Source organism: Aulonocara sp. 'chitande type north' Nkhata Bay, linkage group LG14 (genome assembly GCF_057382095.1).
Source record: "Aulonocara sp. 'chitande type north' Nkhata Bay isolate Kocher_YH1m ecotype deep benthic linkage group LG14, A_spYH_male_GT1.1, whole genome shotgun sequence".
In the NCBI taxonomy this organism is placed as follows: domain Eukaryota; kingdom Metazoa; phylum Chordata; class Actinopteri; order Cichliformes; family Cichlidae; genus Aulonocara; species Aulonocara sp. 'chitande type north' Nkhata Bay.
In genome coordinates, this window is record NC_141357.1 from 12,636,616 (window position 1) to 12,657,032 (window position 20,417).

Genomic DNA, 20,417 nt, shown 5'->3' on the forward strand with positions numbered 1-20,417 from the left:
AGTAAACAAGATTTTTTTTTAAAAAAATAACAACAACAAAAAAAAGCAAACAAACTGGCCTTTGTACACAGTTTAATTATTCCAGCCAAAACCTGTTGGTAGTAAAGCAAACTTTACTTCTGCTGTGTCCAGTCACCGAGGCCTAACTCTATCTTTGTCCACTGAGTGAATGTTTATTAGGCAAGGCAAGGCAAGGCAAGTTTATTTGTATAGCACAATTCAACAACAAGGTGATTCAAAGTGCTTTACAGAGACATTAGAAACAAGAACAAATAAAAAGCATGATTTAAAATTGAATAAAACAAGCAAATAAACTAACTAACTAATTAACAAACAAACAACAGTATATAAAATCAAAACAGATAAAATCAGAACAGTAGATAAAATCAGTAGTTAAATGTAAGTTTTGAAATTTAAGCTTAAAGTGTGGATTTGGTGCTTTATTCAGATGCAGCTGAGAACAGGTGAGTCTTCAACCTGGATTTAAATAAACTGAGTGTTTCAGCTGATCTGAGGCTTTCTGGGAGTTTGTTCCAGATATAAGGAGCATAAAAGCTGAATGCAGCTTCTCCGTGTCTGGTTCTGACTCTGGGAACTGATAAAAGACCGGATCCAGATGACCTGAGGGATCTGGATGGTTCATACTGGGTCAGGAGGTCATTGATGTATTTTGGTCCTAAACCATTCAGAGCTTTATAGGCCAGCATCAGAACTTTAAAGTCTATCCTCTGACGGACAGGCAGCCAGTGTAAGGACCTCAGAGCTGGACTGATGTGGTCCACTTTTTTGGTCTTAGTGAGGACTCGAGCAGCAGAGTTCTGAATGAGCTGTAGTTGTCTGACTGATTTTTTTAGGTAGACCTGTAAAGATGCTGTTACAGTAATCAAGCCTACTAAAGATGAATGCATGGACTAGTTTTTCCAGGTCCTGTTGAGACATCAGATCTTTTATCCTTGATATATTCTTGAGGTGATAGTAAGCTGACTTTGTTATTGTCTTAATGTGTTTTTCTAAGTTTAGGTCTGCATCCATCACTACACCCAAATTTCTCGCCTGGTTTGTGGTTTTTAGATGTATAGATTGAAGTTCTCTGGTGACCTGTAATCGTTTTTCTTTGGCGCCAAAGACTATTACCTCAGTTTTGTTTTTGTTTAGCTGGAGAAAATTGTGGCACAACCAGTCATTGATTTCCTCAATGCATTTACCAAGAGCCTGTACAGGGCCTCGGTCTCCTGGTGACATTGTGATATATATTTGTGTGTCATCTGCATAGCTGTGATAGTTTATTTTGTTGTTGTTTATAATCTGTGCCAGTGGGAGCATGTAGATGTTAAACAGAAGGGGTCCCAAGATGGAACCTTGGGGAACTCCTCATGTGATACTTGTCTGCTCAGATGTGAAGTTACCTATTGATACAAAGTATTTCCTGTTTTCTACGTATGTTTTGAACCAGTTTAGTACAGTTCCTGAAAGACCTGTCCAGTTCTCCAGTCGTTTGAGTAATATGTTGTGGTCAACTGTATCAAATGCTGCACTGAGATCCAGTAAAACTAGGACTGACATTTTTCCACTGTCTGTATTCAGACATATGTCATTAAACACTTTTGTCAGAGCGGTTTCAGTGCTGTGGTTCTGTCTAAAACCTGACTGGAAGGCATCGTAGCAATTATTCTGTTTTAAGAAGTAACTGAGCTGTTGGGAAACTGCTTTTTCAATGATCTTACTTAAATAAATAAATACACAATTTCCTTCTAATCTGTTTCTATTCAGATGAACTGTAGGATTTTTTTTCTCTACTCATTAATACAAATAACTGAAGGCTTTTTCAGTTACTAAAACATGACAAAGTAGACTTGACGTCTGTACTCTGTAATATCACCTCACATAAACATGTACTTTGATGGGTACACCGGCTCAGCTGTCTCTAAACGCAAATAGAGCCACTGCCTCTTGTTGGTAATGCAGAAGAGCATCTCTGGATACACGGCATTGCGCCTTGACACAAATGGGCTATAGAAGCAGACGACCATCTTGGGTGCCACACCTGTCAGCTAAGAATAGGAGACTGAGGATACAGCTGACGCCAAAGTTGGACAATGGAAGAATGTTGTCTGGTCTTTTTGCCTCACAGGGTTCAAATCCAGTGTCTTTTCTGTGTGGAGTTTGCTTGTTCTTCTTCCTGCCCTCTATCAGTGATAGTTGATGTTGTGATAGTATGGGGGATACTTGGCACACTGTGCCCATTAGTACCAACTAAACATCAACTAACCATCGTTTAAAAACCACAGCCTGCCGATCACATCCATCCCTTTGTAAGCACAGAGTACACATCTTCCAATGGCTGCTTCCAGCACGATATGACATTATGTCACAAAGCTCAGATCATCTCAAACTGGTTTCTTGAACAAGACGATGAGTTCATTGTACTCCAATGTCCTCAACAGTCACCAGATCTCACTCCAGTAGAGCACCTTTGGGATGTGGTTTAACAGGAGATTCATATCATGGATGTGTAGCTGGCAAAACTTTATCAACTGAGTGATGCTATCATTTCAATATGGACCAAAATCCCTGAGGAATGTTTCCAGCTCCTTGTTTAAAGTAGAAATTCAGTCAATTTTCTTGTTTATTAATAACTGTAAAGGCACTTTATTATGATGACACCAAATGAGCATTAACAATAAAACATGAAATGGAAAAAACACTGATTTTTTTTATTTTTAGCCCAGGCTGTATTGTTTGCTAATCATTAGTATAACACATAGAGAAATAAAATATAACGTGAATTACTCATTATAACATTTAACATAAAATATAGCTGAACAGTCAAAATAACATTAAGGGCTACAAACAAAATTGCAGAAAATCTGTAAAATAATGACTTTATTGGAGAGTGATGCTTGTCTCTGAACATGTAAGTGATGTGGATCATAACTGAACATTTAACTGCGAGTGATTAGTCATTTTACACAATACAATGCATACAATACAAGGCAATACACTTGTAATAAGTCTATCCATCCATCCATTCGCTTCCGCTTATCCTTTTCAAGGTCGCGGGGGGCGCTGGAGCCTATCCCAGCTGTCATAGGGCGAGAGGCAGGGTACACCCTGGACAGGTCGCCAGTCTGTCGCAGGGCTAACACACAGAGACAGACAACCATTCGTGCTCACATTCACACCTATGGTGTAATTTGGATTAATCAATTAACCTATCCCAGCAATCTGCATGTCATTTAATGGTGGGAGGAGTACCAGGAGGGAACCCAAGCAAACACGGGGAGAACATGCAAACTCCACACAGAAAGACCCCGGTCTGATGGTGGAATTGAACTCAGGACCACTGTGCCTCCTTGTAATAATTTCCTGCATCACAGGCTCTTTGGCTTCTGATTCCTGGTCTTTAACTTCTGACGAACGACTGCAACAGTGGTGAAGAAGTTTCCCGCGAAGAGAATAAGGAAGCAGAGCCCACACACTGAAACCTGGCATGACATTAGAGCATAGAGAACATGAGTAAGCAGAAGAGGATGAGTCGTATCCTAAACACACAGTTACCAGCATGTAATCTGTGCTAATGGTGACTGGATGTCACATAGAAACTGTAAAACCTGGTGTGTATGAGACCACTGACCTGCCATTCTTTACACTCTGGGAGCTGAGCCATTCTGAATAGAGACAGCCCGTTGAAGAGCTGCCAGAACTGAGAGACAAAACACGAAGCCTCAGGGTTTGTAGTAGTAGTGATTGTAGTACGCAGACACAGAGGAATGCTAAAGATCGAGTTGCTATCAAGATCAGCAAAAATCCAAACACTGTCTCCAGCTGCCTAAATACAGTCGATATTAAGTCTTACATGACATCAGCATTTTTATCAGTGCCTATTCCATCTAAACCAGGAGTGTCAAACATGAGGCCCGGGGACCAGGAAAGGCCCGCAAAAGACCTGAAACAGGCCAACTGGACATCTTGAGAAAATGTGAGGGAGAGAATAGATTTTTTAACAGCTGTCTCACTTGTCATAAGTTTTACAGTTTTTCCCATTGATAAAGACACCCCCCACCTTGCCATTCACCTTACACCAAAAATAATTAAATTACCTGTTTTTCCATTATGATGGAAATGTCTCTTTTTTGTTTGCTTCTTTTTGTTTTTTGTTTGATTTACAGTGAGTTAGCAGTAAAAAATAATAATACATTTTTTTTATTATTATAGGACAGTCTGGGTAATGAACCAGCAGAACTTTTTCTGTAATTTTACACACATTATTCATGTTTTTGAATGGTCCTGCCCATTTAACATCAAAGTAGCCTGTATGTGGCCCACGGTGTAAAATGACTTTGACATTCCTGATCTAAACCATGACAAAGCATGATTTTTTTTTCTTTTTTAAAAAATGCAAAATAAGAAGAAGAAGCTTGTCAGTGTCACACAGACTGTACTCACATGACCAAAAAACAGGAAGGGTAAAAGAAACGTCAGCCCTTTCCACATCCAGGACTGAAATCCCTCTAAATACAGAAAACACACAACAGTTTTCTATTTTTGTAGGTCTGTTTTTACTTCCATATATGATTACAGCGAGGCCTGTGGTCACATTTCATTTAATGAATATAAAATCTTTTTTTTTTTTTTTGCCTGTCCCGTTTGGTTCTTTTGCCATCAGAATTATTGTCTAAAGGCGAGGAAAGATGCCCAACGGATTTACTTTACCAAATGGACCATCCCAGCCTTGCCGTAATGGTCTATTTGATTCACCTTTTATTGTTTATTTTATTTATTTTTTTATTTTCACTTGCTAGATACGGGACAGACTTGAATGAGGAAAAGAAAAGGGAGAAAGGAAGAGGGGGAAAAAACAGCGGAGAAGAGGGACGGGGATAAAGGGCAAAAAAACAAAAACCAACTAAATAAGCAGACAAAAAAAAAATACATATATCAATCACCTGGATCACCTGTTGAGAAAGAAAAAAGAAAACAAGCAGAAGAAAACGAGAGCAATACAATAAGCAACATCACGATGATCTATGGGAATATAACAGTAAATACTAAATATTAAACATTATTGTGCAGCACGTAATATCGACAGCGCACAGTGTGCTTTGAGGTAGGAGCCAAAAAGGGTGTAGTTTGTGTGTGTGTGCACCTGTGAGAATGAATAATGAATATAAAATCTGCCTGCTACGAGTGTCTCACCAACAGTCAGATCCATGTTGTGTCTTTCTCCCAGGGCTCGCAGTCTGTACAGACATCCGCTCTGATAATAGCACTGCAGACACTGAACGAAACCTGAAGCAAACAGTGATCATCAGGGTTTTGTTTGGTTTGAAAAAGTGTTAAGAGATATGTTCTAAAACACTTCTTCAGCTGAGAATCAGATAGGAAGAACACACAGTTTTACTTGTTGCTTAGCAAGGACAGCTCTGAGCTCTCGCACGAGAGTGAGTGGGTGTTTGTTCCTTACATTGGAATGTGGAGGTGTATATGTATGTATGTGTGTGTGTGTGTGTGTGTGCGTGTGTGTGTCAGAGTGTGACCCTATAAACGACTTCCCTAAACCTGCTGGTCTGGAAAATCCAACAGTTCATCTATATGTAAAAAAGGCACATAGACTAAAACTGACATAGCTACGTTTATCCTCCCGTAAAACAATAAAAGAAGGTACGACCTTTCCCGTGCTCCCAGGATGTGGTTGTGAATGCAAGAGCACTCTGCAATGCACACAAAGCCTTTGCAGAGTATTAAAGATCGCACATCCTATCACTACCATATGTAAACTTATGATATTAAAAGATTATACTGACTACTAAGTACAATTTTCTATTGACAAAAAGAAAAGAAAAGCTGGAAGTGTGAAATAAATAAGACTTACTTTGATACAGAGAGTAGGCGAGGAACTGGTTCCTGAACATGTGGTACAGGTTTCCCTCTGGCCTTTGAGGATTAAAGGGAGGGCATTTGTAAATAAAGATTTAGAGTTTAAATGTGTTTTAAAGAGCATCAGGGTTTTGTTTTTTTTAACCTATTCTACTCACCAAGTCAGCATTACACTGGACAAAACCGCTGATATGTAGTGATGAAAAACCCACCAACCTTTGATTCTGTAATGCACAAGTTCTTTAATAAATAGGTCGTAGCAATTTATGAAAAAGATGATCGTGATTGGAGGTGCTGACCTGGAGCCATTGGTGATGAGGATACTCTCCCTGATAGTTAAGGTACAATAGTACCACACCAGCAGAAAATTGAGGATTACGTCAGAAAATCTAAAGCCAAGTGTTACGTTTAGAGAAACAGTGTCAGCTTGTATCTCACACAGTTGCATTCAGCTATTAATGATGACATTACGCCTTACCTGTAGCTCACAAAGAAATAGCAAATGAAGGAGAACAGCAGCAGAAGGACTGTGAGGCACAGCTTGAACTTCTCATATTCATCTTTGTAAGCAAATCTGCAAAAGCATAAGTTCGGGAAGAGTGAAGGATTGTCGAAATCCAGCAGCTGAGGACAGCTGTGCCAATGAAAGCACTTATCTGAATATTAGAGGTGTGGCTGGATAAATAAAAGTGGTGCTATAAGAGTGAATCAACAGAGAAAAATGCAAAAGTCAAATAATTATACTCGGCGCTTTGGGTTTGATGGTCAAACTTACTTTGACTGCTTGTTGAAAAGCGTGACATTCACATTTCCAAGAACCAGACTGAGGTATAGGCTGTAAGATCAAACAACCACATGATTTTTTTCTCTTTAGGTTAAAAAAGTGTTTTATTTAATGAAAGTCAGCTTATATTTTAAAAGCTATTGATTACCTATTTTTCTTGGGAAGGAAAGCCTCCATCTGAAAGAAAGCATTTGGTCGAATCTTGATTTTCTCTTTTATTTCATCCAGAATCCTGGCATCTTCTTCTGATGACCCTTTGCTGGATCTGACAAGTGACATAAGAGCACAAGATAACTTTGCATCATTGAATTGTCTCAGCCACTTCTAAAACCAAAGATATGACTGTTGTTGTTTATTTCTTCGCCAGTGAGGACACGTCAAAACTACTGAGTCTAATTCATAAAACCTGGTGGAAAGTTGGAGCAAATGCAAATTAAGGACCCAAAATGAACTGCATGGCAGCATGCACTCCCTAAATGTTTTCCATCATACTGTCTGTGACGATATGTGTGTAACCTGACTGGCTCTATTTTTTCCGTAGGCTAATTCACTGTAAAAGTCCGTTTCAGTCGGAGGTTCTGAAACGGGACTTTACTGGATTACTAAATACTGTAAACTCTCTGAATGCAGCTGTATTCATCAGTGGACCTGTACCGCCGGTCAGAGGAGGAGACGAGAGATTCAGCAGGTTGTTTACACTGAATAAATGGCTTATATCAGCATGTGCTGACCACTCAGTGCATTTTATCGACAACTTTAATATTTTTTGGGAACGCAGGCATCTGTTCAAAGCAAATGGATTTAATTTTAACAAGTCAGGGGTGAAACTGTTCACCTCCAACTTGTTTTATTCCATACGTCATCCATCCGTGCTTGGTGCCAAGGCTGAGATAAACGAGGAGTTATCTCATAAAGAGGAACAAACAGTACTCCAAGAACAGACAAAGCCCAGCAGAAACCTTGAGGAGGAGCTCCATTTGCCCCCACCCGGGAAGAGCCTCAGAAAGGAGAGACATCCATGGCATCTGAGGAAGAGCCTCAGAAAGGAGAGACATCTAAGCCAACTCTCTCAACAACACCAACGACCAGGACAAGGGACCACAACCTTCCCCAGTCCCCCAAACCCCTGACAGGCCATCACCCTCCTCCCCCTCCCTTTCTCCCTCCTCCCCACACCTGAAATTCACTGAGGAGATGATGGAGCGGGTCAATGCTGGGCTCAGATCTACCCCCCATCCCAATCCCTTTTTGTCCCCCATAAACTCCCCACCAGAGCGGCCAAAGGTTCGCCATCGAGCCCCACCCTCAACAGAGCAATCGAAGTCACATTGCCCAGCCTCGCCCCCCTTAGTTCCTCTTCATGCCCTGTCTCCGCAGTCTGATATGTGATGTGTGAAGGGTCCGGGCTGTGAGGATTATGGCAGTGATGACTTTTCCCAGGAGAAGCTGGGACCTTGTTTACTAGAAGGTTTTAAAATTTCTGTACTTTTAGGTGACAGGAGACATGTGGCCTGGTCAAAACACAGAGAGCTGCATTCTAAAAGATCTTTAAATATAGTAAACATACCTTGTGTGCCACAGACTGCTCCCAAACATGAGGGGACAAGTAATACCTCTAAAACACTTAAGTTGGCTTTATTAAACATTAGATCTCTAGCTGGGAAAACATTTTTAATTAATGATTTAATCACTGAGCACAGCCTTGATTTTATGTTTTTAACTGAAACTTGGTTGGACCAAAGTAACAGTGGAGCTGTTCTCATCGAGACGACCCCTCCTAACTACAGTTTTATCAGTGAGGTCAGGGCGAGCAGGAGAGGGTTGCTGTCTTATTTAATGAATCATTTCAATGTAAGCAGCTATCTCGTGGAAGTTTTCAGTCTTTTGAATATGTGGCTTTACAGCTGAAGGCCCCATCCAAAGTTGTGTTTCTTAATGTTTACAGGCCTCCCAAATACTGCACAGACTTTTTTAATGACCTCAGTGAACTGCTGTCTGTGATCTGTGTTGATTTTGACTGTGTAATTATTGCTGGGGATTTTAACATCCATGTGGACAACCCTCAGGACAAAGGGACTAAAGACCTGAGTAACACTCTGGGCAACTTTGGGCTGACTCAGCATGTAACAGAGGCCACACATAATAGAGGACACACTCTTGACCTACTGATCTCCAAAGGCCTGAGCATTTCAAAGGTTACTGTGTCTGATGTGGGCCTGTCTGATCATTACTGTGTTTTCTTTGAAAGTAAAATCTCAGCCCACACAAATATATCAACAACAGTGATCACAAAACGGTGTATAACTGAACACAGTAGTGAGATATTTAACCAGGTCTTCCCATTAACACCTGACCTGCCCAGAGGGTCAGTCAATGAGCTCGTCAATAGCTTCAATGCTAACATGTTAAATGTAATGGACACTATTGCTCCCATTAAGGTGAAGGTTATCTCTGGAAGGAAAAAGTCTCCACGGAGAAACTCCACACAGGTGAAAAATGAAAAAAGAGAGTGTAGGAAAGATGAGCGCAGATGGAGAAAAACAAACCTCCAGGTTCACTATGACATCTATAAAGAGAAACTTCACAATTATAATTTACAACTGAGGAATGCAAGGAGGTCCTACTTCTCTGACATCATCACTAAAAACAGCCATAATGCTCGGGTCTTATTTTCTACAGTTGACAGGCTAACAAACCCTCCTGTGTCAGTGGCAGCTGAACTTCATTCGACCATGGCCTGCAATGACTTTGCCAAATTCTTCACTGAAAAAATCCAAAAAATTAGACAAGCAATTGGTACATCAACAGCAGATCCAGGATATGTACTGTGTCCACCAAAAAACTGTTTAAACACCATGAAACAGTTTCAACCTATTAACAGCAAAGACCTGGAGGACATCTTAGGTCAACTGAACTCCTCCTCCTGCTGTTTAGATGTCCTGCCAACAAGTTTTTTCAAAAAGGTCTCAAAGACTTTAGAGTCAGACCTGTTACAGATCGTCAACTTTTCTTTATTATCAGGTGTGTTTCCAGAATCACTAAAAACTGCTGTAATCAAACCTATACTGAAAAAGGACAATCTTGACAAGACACAAATGAACAACTACAGGCCGATCTCAAATCTCCCGTTTTTAAGTAAGATCATTGAAAAAGCAGTTTCCCAACAGCTCAGTTACTTCTTAAAACAGAATAATTGCTACGATGCCTTCCAGTCAGGTTTTAGACAGAACCACAGCACTGAAACCGCTCTGACCAAAGTGTTTAATGACATATGTCTGAATACAGACAGTGGAAAAATGTCAGTCCTAGTTTTACTGGATCTCAGTGCAGCATTTGATACAGTTGACCACAACATATTACTCAAACGACTGGAGAACTGGACAGGTCTTTCAGGAACTGTACTAAACTGGTTCAAAACATACGTAGAAAACAGGAAATACTTTGTATCAATAGGTAACTTCACATCTGAGCAGACAAGTATCACATGTGGAGTTCCCCAAGGTTCCATCTTGGGACCCCTTCTGTTTAACATCTACATGCTCCCACTGGCACAGATTATAAACAACAACAAAATAAACTATCACAGCTATGCAGATGACACACAAATATATATCACAATGTCACCAGGAGACCAAGGCCCTGTACAGGCTCTTGGTAAATGCATTGAGGAAATCAATGACTGGTTGTGCCACAATTTTCTCCAGCTAAACAAAAACAAAACTGAGGTAATAGTCTTTGGCGCCAAAGAAAAACGATTACAGGTCACCAGAGAACTTCAATCTATACACCAAAAAACCACAAACCAGGCGAGAAATTTGGGTGTAGTGATGGATGCAGACCTAAACTTAGAAAAACACATTAAGACAATAACAAAGTCAGCTTACTATCACCTCAAGAATATATCAAGGATAAAAGATCTGATGTCTCAACAGGACCTGGAAAAACTAGTCCATGCATTCATCTTTAGTAGGCTTGATTACTGTAACAGCATCTTTACAGGTCTACCTAAAAAATCAGTCAGACAACTACAGCTCATTCAGAACTCTGCTGCTCGAGTCCTCACTAAGACCAAAAAAGTGGACCACATCAGTCCAGCTCTGAGGTCCTTACACTGGCTGCCTGTCCGTCAGAGGATAGACTTTAAAGTTCTGATGCTGGCCTATAAAGCTCTGAATGGTTTAGGACCAAAATACATCAATGACCTCCTGACCCAGTATGAACCATCCAGATCCCTCAGGTCATCTGGATCCGGTCTTTTATCAGTTCCCAGAGTCAGAACCAGACACGGAGAAGCTGCATTCAGCTTTTATGCTCCTTATATCTGGAACAAACTCCCAGAAAGCCTCAGATCAGCTGAAACACTCAGTTTATTTAAATCCAGGTTGAAGACTCACCTGTTCTCAGCTGCATTTGAATAAAGCACCAAATCCACACTTTAAGCTTAAATTTCAAAACTTACATTTAACTACTGATTTTATCTACTGTTCTGATTTTATCTGTTTTGATTTTATATACTGTTGTTTGTTTGTTTGTTTGTTAATTAGTTAGTTAGTTTATTTGCTTGTTTTATTCAATTTTAAATCATGCTTTTTATTTGTTCTTGTTTCTAATGTCTCTGTAAAGCACTTTGAATCACCTTGTTGTTGAATTGTGCTATACAAATAAACTTGCCTTGCCTTGCCTTAATGCACTAATTTTAATTTACACAGGTCTTTTAAATTTCTTTGTGGTGTCATCCACCACAATTAATATTTAACTAATTTAGTAAGTAAGTAACACTTGTGGTGAACTGGTGAGTGTGCCAACGCTATAAAACGTTCAAATCATAAATTTAGAACTGCGATAGTATTTCAGTTATGTTCTGTCGAGGTTCTTTTTTGCTTGTTTTTTGTGGAAATGTGATTTTTAATATTTGTATGGCTATTTAAAACAGTTTAGGATTATAGGCTGTGACCTGGACCCCTGCAGGGACTAAAGACTTGCAGCCAGTGTTAATGCTGCTCAGCCATTGGTCTTGTAGCAACACACTGGATGAGGGTTATGGGAATGTGGGACGAGGTATAAAGCCCAAGTTTCTCGGGGATGTGTTCATTTGAGTGTGAGTGTTAGAAAGAAAGCACTTAGGTGTAGGAAAGTTTTGTGTGTGAATGAGGCATGTTGTATAAAGTTCTCTATATTAGTTGTAAGACTCAATTTAAGGCTTACACACCTGAAATGAGCAGAACTCCCCACAATTCTTATGATGCAACACAAGATATAATTTACGTTGTTGTACATCTGTGTACGTGTGTATCTCTAGTTGTGACTCACACTTACTTTTTCACCAGTTGGGATATCTCAGTCAGTCTTGTCCTCTGACGGGAGATAGAGGAAGAGCAGTTGTTTTGCAGTTTGGAAAGTTCATCCAGTTTCTTTAAATACATTCTGTGTGTCTCCTGCAGGACATTAAGAACACAAGGTTATAAACAACAACACAGGAAACATATCAATTAGAAGCAATATTTCAACTTTTTCAGCTTTCTGTGGATCTGTAAAAGAACATCATATATTCAATATACAGTGCAAGGCTGTCCCGATTATGGGCAGTTTCTTACCTGAAGTTGCTGATACTCTTCTTCCAGACCTTTCCATTCCCCCAGGATGTTTTTCAAATTTTCTGACATTTTGTAAACAGTAGCGCTAAAAACAGCACATCAGCTTAGGGTCGATGGTGTTCGAGCACCATGAAATGAGTTGAAATGTGATGGCGAAGTATTCCCAGGGTGTGGATCACGTCTCCATGTGCAGTTGATTGCATAAAGTGAACTTTGACTGGTACAAATGTGCAAGATTTTGTCTTGGACATTAATCTCTTTTTATCACAGTGTTAATTTATCACCTGCAGAGCTTAAGGTGGCAGGTCATTGTTAACTGCATTGCAGTCTTCACTTTTGCCATAGTACATCCAGCTCCATGCTATTTAACACACTTATATTGCTACATGTTAGCAGCATCTAGTGGATTGTATTGGACTACTGCAAGCCATACTTGTGTAATTTTATTGTGACATAAGTTGTATTTTTGAATAATCTTCTTCTTTCCTGGCTGCTGCCTTTAGGGGTCGCCACACAGAATCATGCCTCCATCTCACCGTATCACTACGATCCCTCTGTGTGCCCTTCTTTACTAGATCCATGAATCTTCTCTGTGGTCTTCTTCCTGACTGGTGGCTTCATCAGCATCCTTTGTCCAATATATCTACCATCCCTTCTCTGCACATGTCCAAAGCATCTCAGCCGAGCCTCTCAAACCTTTTCTTCAAATTAATCAACCTGAGCTGTCCTGATCTACTCATTACTACTCTTGTCCATCCTGGGTCTTCCTCCTGTCATTTTAGTCGTGCCACTGTCTCCAAACTATACATCATAGCAGATGGTCTCACTACCATCTTGTAAACCTTCCCTTTCACTCTTGCATCCTTCTGACGCAAATCAACCCTAACCCCTTCATCCACTCTGCCTGCACTCTCTTTTACTCCTCTTTTGTGCACTGTGCTAGTTGCTTTGGATGGTTGACCCCTGGAATTTAAACTCATCTACATTTACTACCTTAAATCCATGCATGTTTACCCATATCCCTGTAATTCACAGTGTTGGGCAAGTTACTTTGAAAAAGTAATTAATTATAGTTACTAGTTACTTCTTCAAAAAAAAGTAACTGAGTTACAATATTCTAAAAGTAATTAATTACTTGAAAAGTAACTATTGTGTTACTTTAAAGAAAAATGTTTAACCCTCTGGAGTCCAGGGTGTAACTGGCCATTTTTAACTACTTTTGATTTGACTTCTACATTTCACCTTTAAAAACAGTTTATTTGCCTTGTTTGGTATCATTCTTTTCAGCACAACCTCACGTGTCTGAATTTACAGTCATGTTTTCATTTTGACACACCGTATTAACACAATTGATCTAAAATCAGACAAAAAACATAAAACCAGAGTAGAAAAGGTTATATTTTTTACTGTAATAACCACACACATGTTTAATGAATCATATTTCATAACTTTAAATGCAAATATAAATTGTTAATTTTAAAATCATATGTACAAGTTTTGCAAACAACAAAGTTACTTGCAGCCATTTATCTTTTACCTTTTTAAAAAAATAACCATTCAAACTATTTACAGAACAATCAGCTGTTCTGCATTCAATAAGATGCCACACAAATTATTTGTGCCACTCCAAAAAAATAATTTCTGTCCACTATAAAGAACATCACAGCCTGATACCTGCAGGTCTGACAGCAGCAGCAGTATCACTCCTGTTTTCATTCAACAGTCGCCTCATTGTTCTGACACACAACACAAAACTATCCACAACACTACACACTAACTACACAAGACAAAACATTAACTACACACTCTAAACACACTAAACGTCACAAATCTCACACATCTCAAAACTCGCTCTCTCTCTTTTTCTGCTCTCTCTCTCTCTCTGGCCATCACGCCTAAAACTTCCCCCTCTTCCTAAACAACCAAATGTGATGTTGTATCATTTTTTTTGATTGGTCGACACGAACGGGTTGTTTTTTTGTTTTGTTTTATTATTTTTTGCTCATAAGCAGAGAGTGATTGCTAGCGCTGTCCTTAGACAGTAAACGTGACGAAATTATTGAGGAAAAAACGCTGCGTATATATTGTTTATCATGACTCTAGTTTTACGAGGCCTATCGACACAATTTAAAAGCTAGCATATATCACCTTATTGGTTTGTCATCTTGAAGTGGTCGTGTGATTGGCTTACCACGACTACTTTATTCTTCCTCAGTCAAACAGCAGCACCCATGCGATTGTTTTGCCCCATTAGCTCCAGGTGTTGTGCCAAAAAGTGATCGTCGGGCAGATCGTCGGGCTCCCTGCGGGAGCTGCTTAAAGCTGTTGCCAAGTTCTTGCTCAAAGGCGGTTGTTTGATTGTGGAGTCTTTGCCTTATAATATAAAGCACCTCATGACAACTGCTGTTTTGATTTGGCACTATATAAATAAAATTGAATTGAACTCAGTTGAATTGCCTCAGTTGCACGGAAGTAGCAACTGAGGAACTAGCAACGGAACAACTAAGAAGCAGTAAGCTGAAGACAGCTTCAACCATCTGTTTGCTGAAAAATATTTTCTTGTAACGGTAAAGGCGTAACGATAGGAATAGTAATTAGTTAGATTACTCGTTACTGAAAAAAGTAACGCCGTTACTTGTAACGCCATTATTCCCATCACTGGTAATTCATGCATGTAAATGAAAGGAAGAAACATTGTTCCATGAGAAATCATGATCAGAAGTCCAATTCCCAGCCACTTTAAGCAAATGAATCACGGTGTGTCTAGTCTGAGCTACAGTGGTATTGAGCATGTACAACTCCCCAAAACAGGAGGTGACATTAACACTCTGCTTTTACACTCTGCATGAACTTTTTAAAATTTTGTATATTGTATATACTGTATGTGACACATTTCAGTTAACTGGGTCAGTGGGTTTGAAATCTTTCTAATCATACAATGCAATAAATAAGGAAACAGGTGTTCTGCTGTGTGCAAAGCCTTAATTTCTTCTTCTGCCTTCCTTCATTTTTCTTCTCTGCAGAGCATACCTCCACCTCTTCAGGCTCTTTTTCACCTCTTCCCTACTCTCACTACATATCACCATGTCGTCTGCAAACATCATACGCCACAGAAACCCCAGCCAGACCTCATGTGCCAACCTGTCCATCACCACTGCAAACAAGAATAGCCTGATGTAATCCTATCCCTGTCTTCAACCCATCTGTCACTCCTACCACAAACCTCACCATTGTCTTGTTGCCCTCATTCATTTGCCGCACCACCCTCACATGCTTTTCTGCCACTCTTGACTTCCTCGTGCAGTACCACATTTCCTCTCCTAGTACCCTATCATATGCCTTCTTTAGACCCACAAAGACACAGTAGACCTCCCTCTGACCTTCTCTGTACTTCCCCATCAACATTCTTTAAGCAAACATCTCATAAGTAGTGTGCTTTCTCAGCATGAAGCCATACCGCTGTCACCTGATTGTCACTTCTTTTTGTAACCTAGCTTCAGACATATTTTTGATTATATCTTCATAGTACCAATTTGATCCCTCTGTAGTTACTACAGCTCTGCATGTCCCTCTTATTTTTAATATTTGCTACCATACACTTCTTTTTTCATAAGCAATAATAGCTTTTAAAACAGTGAATCTAAGACATTTTGTTTAAAAATAGTGTCAACTAATACTTAGGTTTGATGATAACAAAATTAAAAAAAACAAACAAAAACAGTGGACTTTTCTTCGTGACGTTTCAATTTTATTTTGAAATATCCGAGAGGAAGTGAAAATAGTCCCCAAGCCGGAAGTAGCAAAGTGCGCATGGGCACGACAAAGTGGCCGGCTAGTGGTGGTGTTTTGTTTTTTTCCAAGCTCAGTGAGACTGCAGACGAGACGCTAGTTCATCACTTTATCGAACTCGCTTCACACACACGTGGACATCGCTAACTTATTTAACACAACTAAGAACAACAGTCCGAACAATTTGATGACAAAGGTAAGAGGGTCATGTTGTTAGCTCGCCCCTTTCACAGCTAACGTTAGCACAGTTTAGCTGGTGTGCAGTAAGCTGGTTTTAGAGATAATGAATGTCATAGTTGTTATCTGTTACTTAACAGGATTTCCAATGTTGAAAATATGACAGCAGCGTCAACTTTGACTTGAACAAGAAATTAGAGGTTGCAACAAAAAGTAAACAAGCATTTCTCTTTCTCCTATATGTGGAGCTGCTGTTCTGGTAGATCTCTTATCTTTTGGAGCTAGATTTTTCTGATAAAAATATGTGAAGGCATTTTTAATTCCCATTTTCTGTGGGTGGGCTCCCAGCATATGCATCACATCGCTATATTTTGTCTTTTTATTTAAGAAACGCTTTTGATATGTGCTGAATCCTTCATCATTTCTTAGATGTTAATTCTTTTGTCCTTGGATCAGTTATTCACTTGCACTGCTTTTCTCAACTGAAATTATAAAGTATTTCAGTTTTTGGGATAGAGTACCATGTAATAGTAAATTTGTAACACATTTGACAGTATAAGGTACTTCATTGCTACTTCTTTATATCTATTCGTCTTTATAAAATAGGTTTAATGGAAGATGTATTCTGTGCTGGAAATGTAAAAGGCATGAAGGTACCTTTATCCATGTAAAATGTGAACTTGCCCTTTTGGAGTAAGATAATCAGAGCAATATAGGAATGGCTCAATACACCAGCACCTCAGTCAGTTCAACTTTGCCTTTGGTGGGTATAGGTCATGTTTGCCCAAAGTGTCTAAACCAGCATTTTCTCTAGCGGGTGATTTCTCAGCCTGAAAAGTCTGGCTCATGACTGAAAATGCTTCTTTTGAATTTGCAAAACTGTAAAGAGTCTTACTTGCTTTTCATTAGTCAATTTCACGTAAATATGTGTTTTTTGTTCTGTTTTCCTGCCAACACACCCACCAGTCGAAGCAGATGGCTGCTCATCCCTGAGCCTGGTTGTGCTGGAAGTTTCTTCCTATTAAAAGGCAGTTTTTCCTTCCCGCTGTTGCCAAGTTCTTGCTCAAAGGCGGTTGTTTGATTGTGAAGTCTTTGCCTTATAATATAAAGCACGTCATGACAACTGCTGTTTTGATTTGGCACTATATATAAATAAAATTGAATTGAACTGAATATATGAAAATGGAAAAAATTTTGGATATATGTTTTATTTGTGTCAGTTTTGTTTACAATGTTTTTAACTTTTAAAATGTAAATATACAGACTTTCTTTGACTATGTAGGCTGACGATGTCTCCGCCCAGCCTTTTTTTGTGGGCCTGACCTGCAGCATGTGTTGTTTTGTCATTTAAATAGGAGCTCATGCTCAGCCAGGGGTGTTTTTTGGTTTGTTTTTTTGAGCTTGTAAGGAAGCGTGCTGTAAGTAACTTGCTGTAACTCTGTTTCGTTTGTGTATTTGGGTTCATGTTTTGGTCTAATTTTGTTGTGTCTTGTTTACTGTTTTCCTGTTTTCTTTCTTTCTTTTAACTTAAACTCAAAAATTTAAGCGATGCAAACATTTTTTAGTGAGAGGGCATATTTTCAATTCCTTTAATTCCTAATCAGTATTAACTAGCTTTAGCTGAACAGTGTTTTGAGATTTCACATGTTATTAAGACAAAACTTGCATTTTAGGACCTCACATTTGTACATTTATGGAATTTATTTTAAGAATTGCTCAGCTGGAGATATTAGTGACATACTCAACAATGGTCCATGTAGAGTTCAAATGTTCAGTTTGAACATTATTTGTCTGAGATCTGTGTTTTCCTGCCTTTCCTTTTCTTAGTATTTGATAAACAAAAATGTAGATTATACAGTACTGTGCAAAAGACCTGAGTCACCCCAATTATACTGTGCTTCCAGGGAGCCATACTTTCTTGTAATTTTTAAAGAATTTGTCTTAAGCAATAGTTCTCCCGGCTTTCTGAAGGTCTTTCAAAGTTTTTTGTTTGACATCGGCTGCTTTTTCACTCATTTTCTGTTCAGTCCATGAACCTGGTAATTTTTAGAGAAATGGTTTCTTTTCTTCAGGTACTTAACACTGACCTACGAGTCATTCTAGTCATTCAAAAGGCACCTAACTCAAGGGATTAACTACTGCTGTGTTTACAGAAAGCAGGCAACTTTGCAAAGAACCCTTTTTAAATAGTATCTTTAGGTATTTTGTTACCAGCAGCCTGTATGAAAACACATTTTTCCCTCTCATTTCTGTAGCTGAATCCAACGATAACATAGTTTGACAAGCGCAGACATGTATTTAGTATTTTTTTAGTATTTATTTATTTATTGTCATTGTCAAGAACAATGAAATTGCGTTTGGGGCTTCCATACAACCCAAAAAAAAGAAGAAAATAATAAATACCCCTTAAAACCCAAGTGTACATATTTAACCCAGTGTGACTCCAATGCAATAAGACAATCCTTAGCAATAATGTTCGTAGAAATTCAGACAAAGACCTGAGAAACATGACAAAATACAACAATGCAACCCATTCAATATTATTGTACTGTGAGATATGATATCAGATATGATAGTTATCTATTTAAGAAAGAGGGGGGGGGGGGGGGCAGGAGGGGGAAGAGAATAAAGATATGATGCACCAATGCAGACCAGTTCATTGCTATTAAGAAGTTGGATATGGTTATTGTCCGTGAGAGGGGGGCAGAGAGTTCAGGAGCCTCACAGCCTGTGGATACAGGCTGTTGGCCAGTCTGGATGTTCTGGCCTGTATAGACCTGTACCTTCTCCCTGAGGGCAGCAGATGGAAAAGGTGGCGCGCAGGGTGATGTTGGTCCCGCAGGATACTGTGCACCCTCCTCAGACAGCGAGTGGGGAAGATATTACTGATCTCTGGCAGACTTGTTCCAATAATTCTGCCAGCTTCTTTCACCACCCGCTGGAGTGCTTGCTGATCGGCCTTGGTGCAGCTGGGGAACCACACTAGAAATCCATACGTCAGAACGCTGCTGATGGCACAGTTGTAGAAGTTCAACATCAGAGATCTGGGAATGTGTGCACTCCGCAGTCTCCTCAGGTAGTAGAGGCGCTGTTGGGCCTTCCGTACAACTGAGGTGATATGGTTGCCCCAGGACAGGTCCTCGGTCACAGTTACCCCCAAGAATTTAAAACTGCTCACCCTCTTCACCGCCTCACTGCCAATGAAGAGAGGCAGATGGTTGTTATGACCCCTCTTCCGGAAATCTACAATGATCTCCTTGGTCTTTTTGGTGTTTAAGACCAAGTTATTGTCGTGGCACCATGACTCTAGTTGTTGCACCTCTGTCCTATAGTTTGTCTCATCATTGTTGGATATAAGTCCGAGCACTGTAGTGTCATCTGCAAACTTAACAATGAGATTGGACGCGCAGGAGGAAATACAGTCATGGGTGAAGAGAGTGTATAGCAGAGGGCTCAGAACACACCCCTGAGGGGCACCGGTGTTGACCACAAGGGTGGAAGAGGTGTTCTTACCCACTCTGACACTCTGTCTACGGTTAGTGAGGAAGTCCACAATCCAGTTGCACAGAGAGGAGTTAAGTCCCAGTTGGTGGAGTTTGGGACGGAGTTTGTATGGCCGGATGGTATTAAAAGCCGAGCTGTAGTCTACAAAGAGGAGCCGTGCATAGGTGTTCCTGTGTTCCAAGTGCTTCAGTAATGTGTGCAGCACTGTGGCGATCGCATCCTCGGTTGACCGGTTCTCCCTGTATGCAAACTGGTGCGAGTCCAGGGATGGTGGAAAAGCAGCTCTGATGTGTTTAATGACCAGTCTCTCCAGGCATTTGGCGGGAATGGGGGTGAGTGCCACAGGTCTGAAATCGTTCAGACATGTGACATTTGACTGTTTTGGGATGGGAACGATGGTTGCTGCTTTGAAACAGGATGGTACCAGTGAACAGGACAATGAGGTGTTATATATAGAGGTGAAGACGTCCGCCAGGTCCGCAGCACAGTCTTTTAGCACCCGGCCCAGCACTCCATCCGGCCCGGCCGCCTTCCTGGTGTTAATGCTCCGGAACACACGCCTCAGCTCATGAGTGCTCAGGACCGGAGCAGGGTCGGTTGAGGGGAGAGGGGACAGGACAGGGTCGGTGTTCTCCCTGTCAAAACGGGCATAAAAGAGATTTAGATCCTCAGCCAGAGTAGAACTGTCGGCT

The 20,417-nt window shown here is 40.1% G+C and overlaps 2 protein-coding genes across 4 annotated transcripts in view; one reads left to right on the forward strand and one right to left on the reverse strand.

Annotated features, from left to right (window-relative positions):
* On the reverse strand, positions 1–18,510 carry LOC147314236 (transmembrane protein 120A-A-like). Of its 2 annotated transcripts, XM_086261007.1 has the most exons (12): positions 12,256–18,510; positions 11,978–12,096; positions 6,810–6,926; positions 6,653–6,712; positions 6,356–6,451; positions 6,177–6,266; positions 6,036–6,101; positions 5,873–5,934; positions 5,197–5,289; positions 4,447–4,511; positions 3,635–3,703; positions 1–3,485 (listed from the first exon to the last, which is right to left on the reverse strand). In XM_086261007.1, the coding sequence occupies exons 1-12, from the start codon at positions 12,322–12,324 to the stop codon at positions 3,372–3,374; spliced, it is 1,020 nt and encodes a 339-aa protein (XP_086117133.1). In that variant the 5' UTR covers positions 12,325–18,510; the 3' UTR covers positions 1–3,371. The 2 variants fall into 2 exon arrangements, with proteins under 2 accessions (XP_086117133.1, XP_086117132.1); XM_086261006.1 differs by having other exon boundaries at positions 6,036–6,266.
* The window catches only part of gdpd1 (glycerophosphodiester phosphodiesterase domain containing 1), an 18,164-nt gene continuing 13,803 nt past the window's right edge, over positions 16,057–20,417 (forward strand). Inside the window, exon 1 of one of the 2 annotated variants that reach the window (XM_086261008.1) lies at positions 16,057–16,240. The gene's annotated coding sequence lies outside the window, so the exon portion shown is untranslated. Of the gene's footprint in view, positions 16,241–17,551; positions 17,640–20,417 lie in introns of those variants that run through there. The other variant, XM_086261009.1, reaches the window with a different exon arrangement.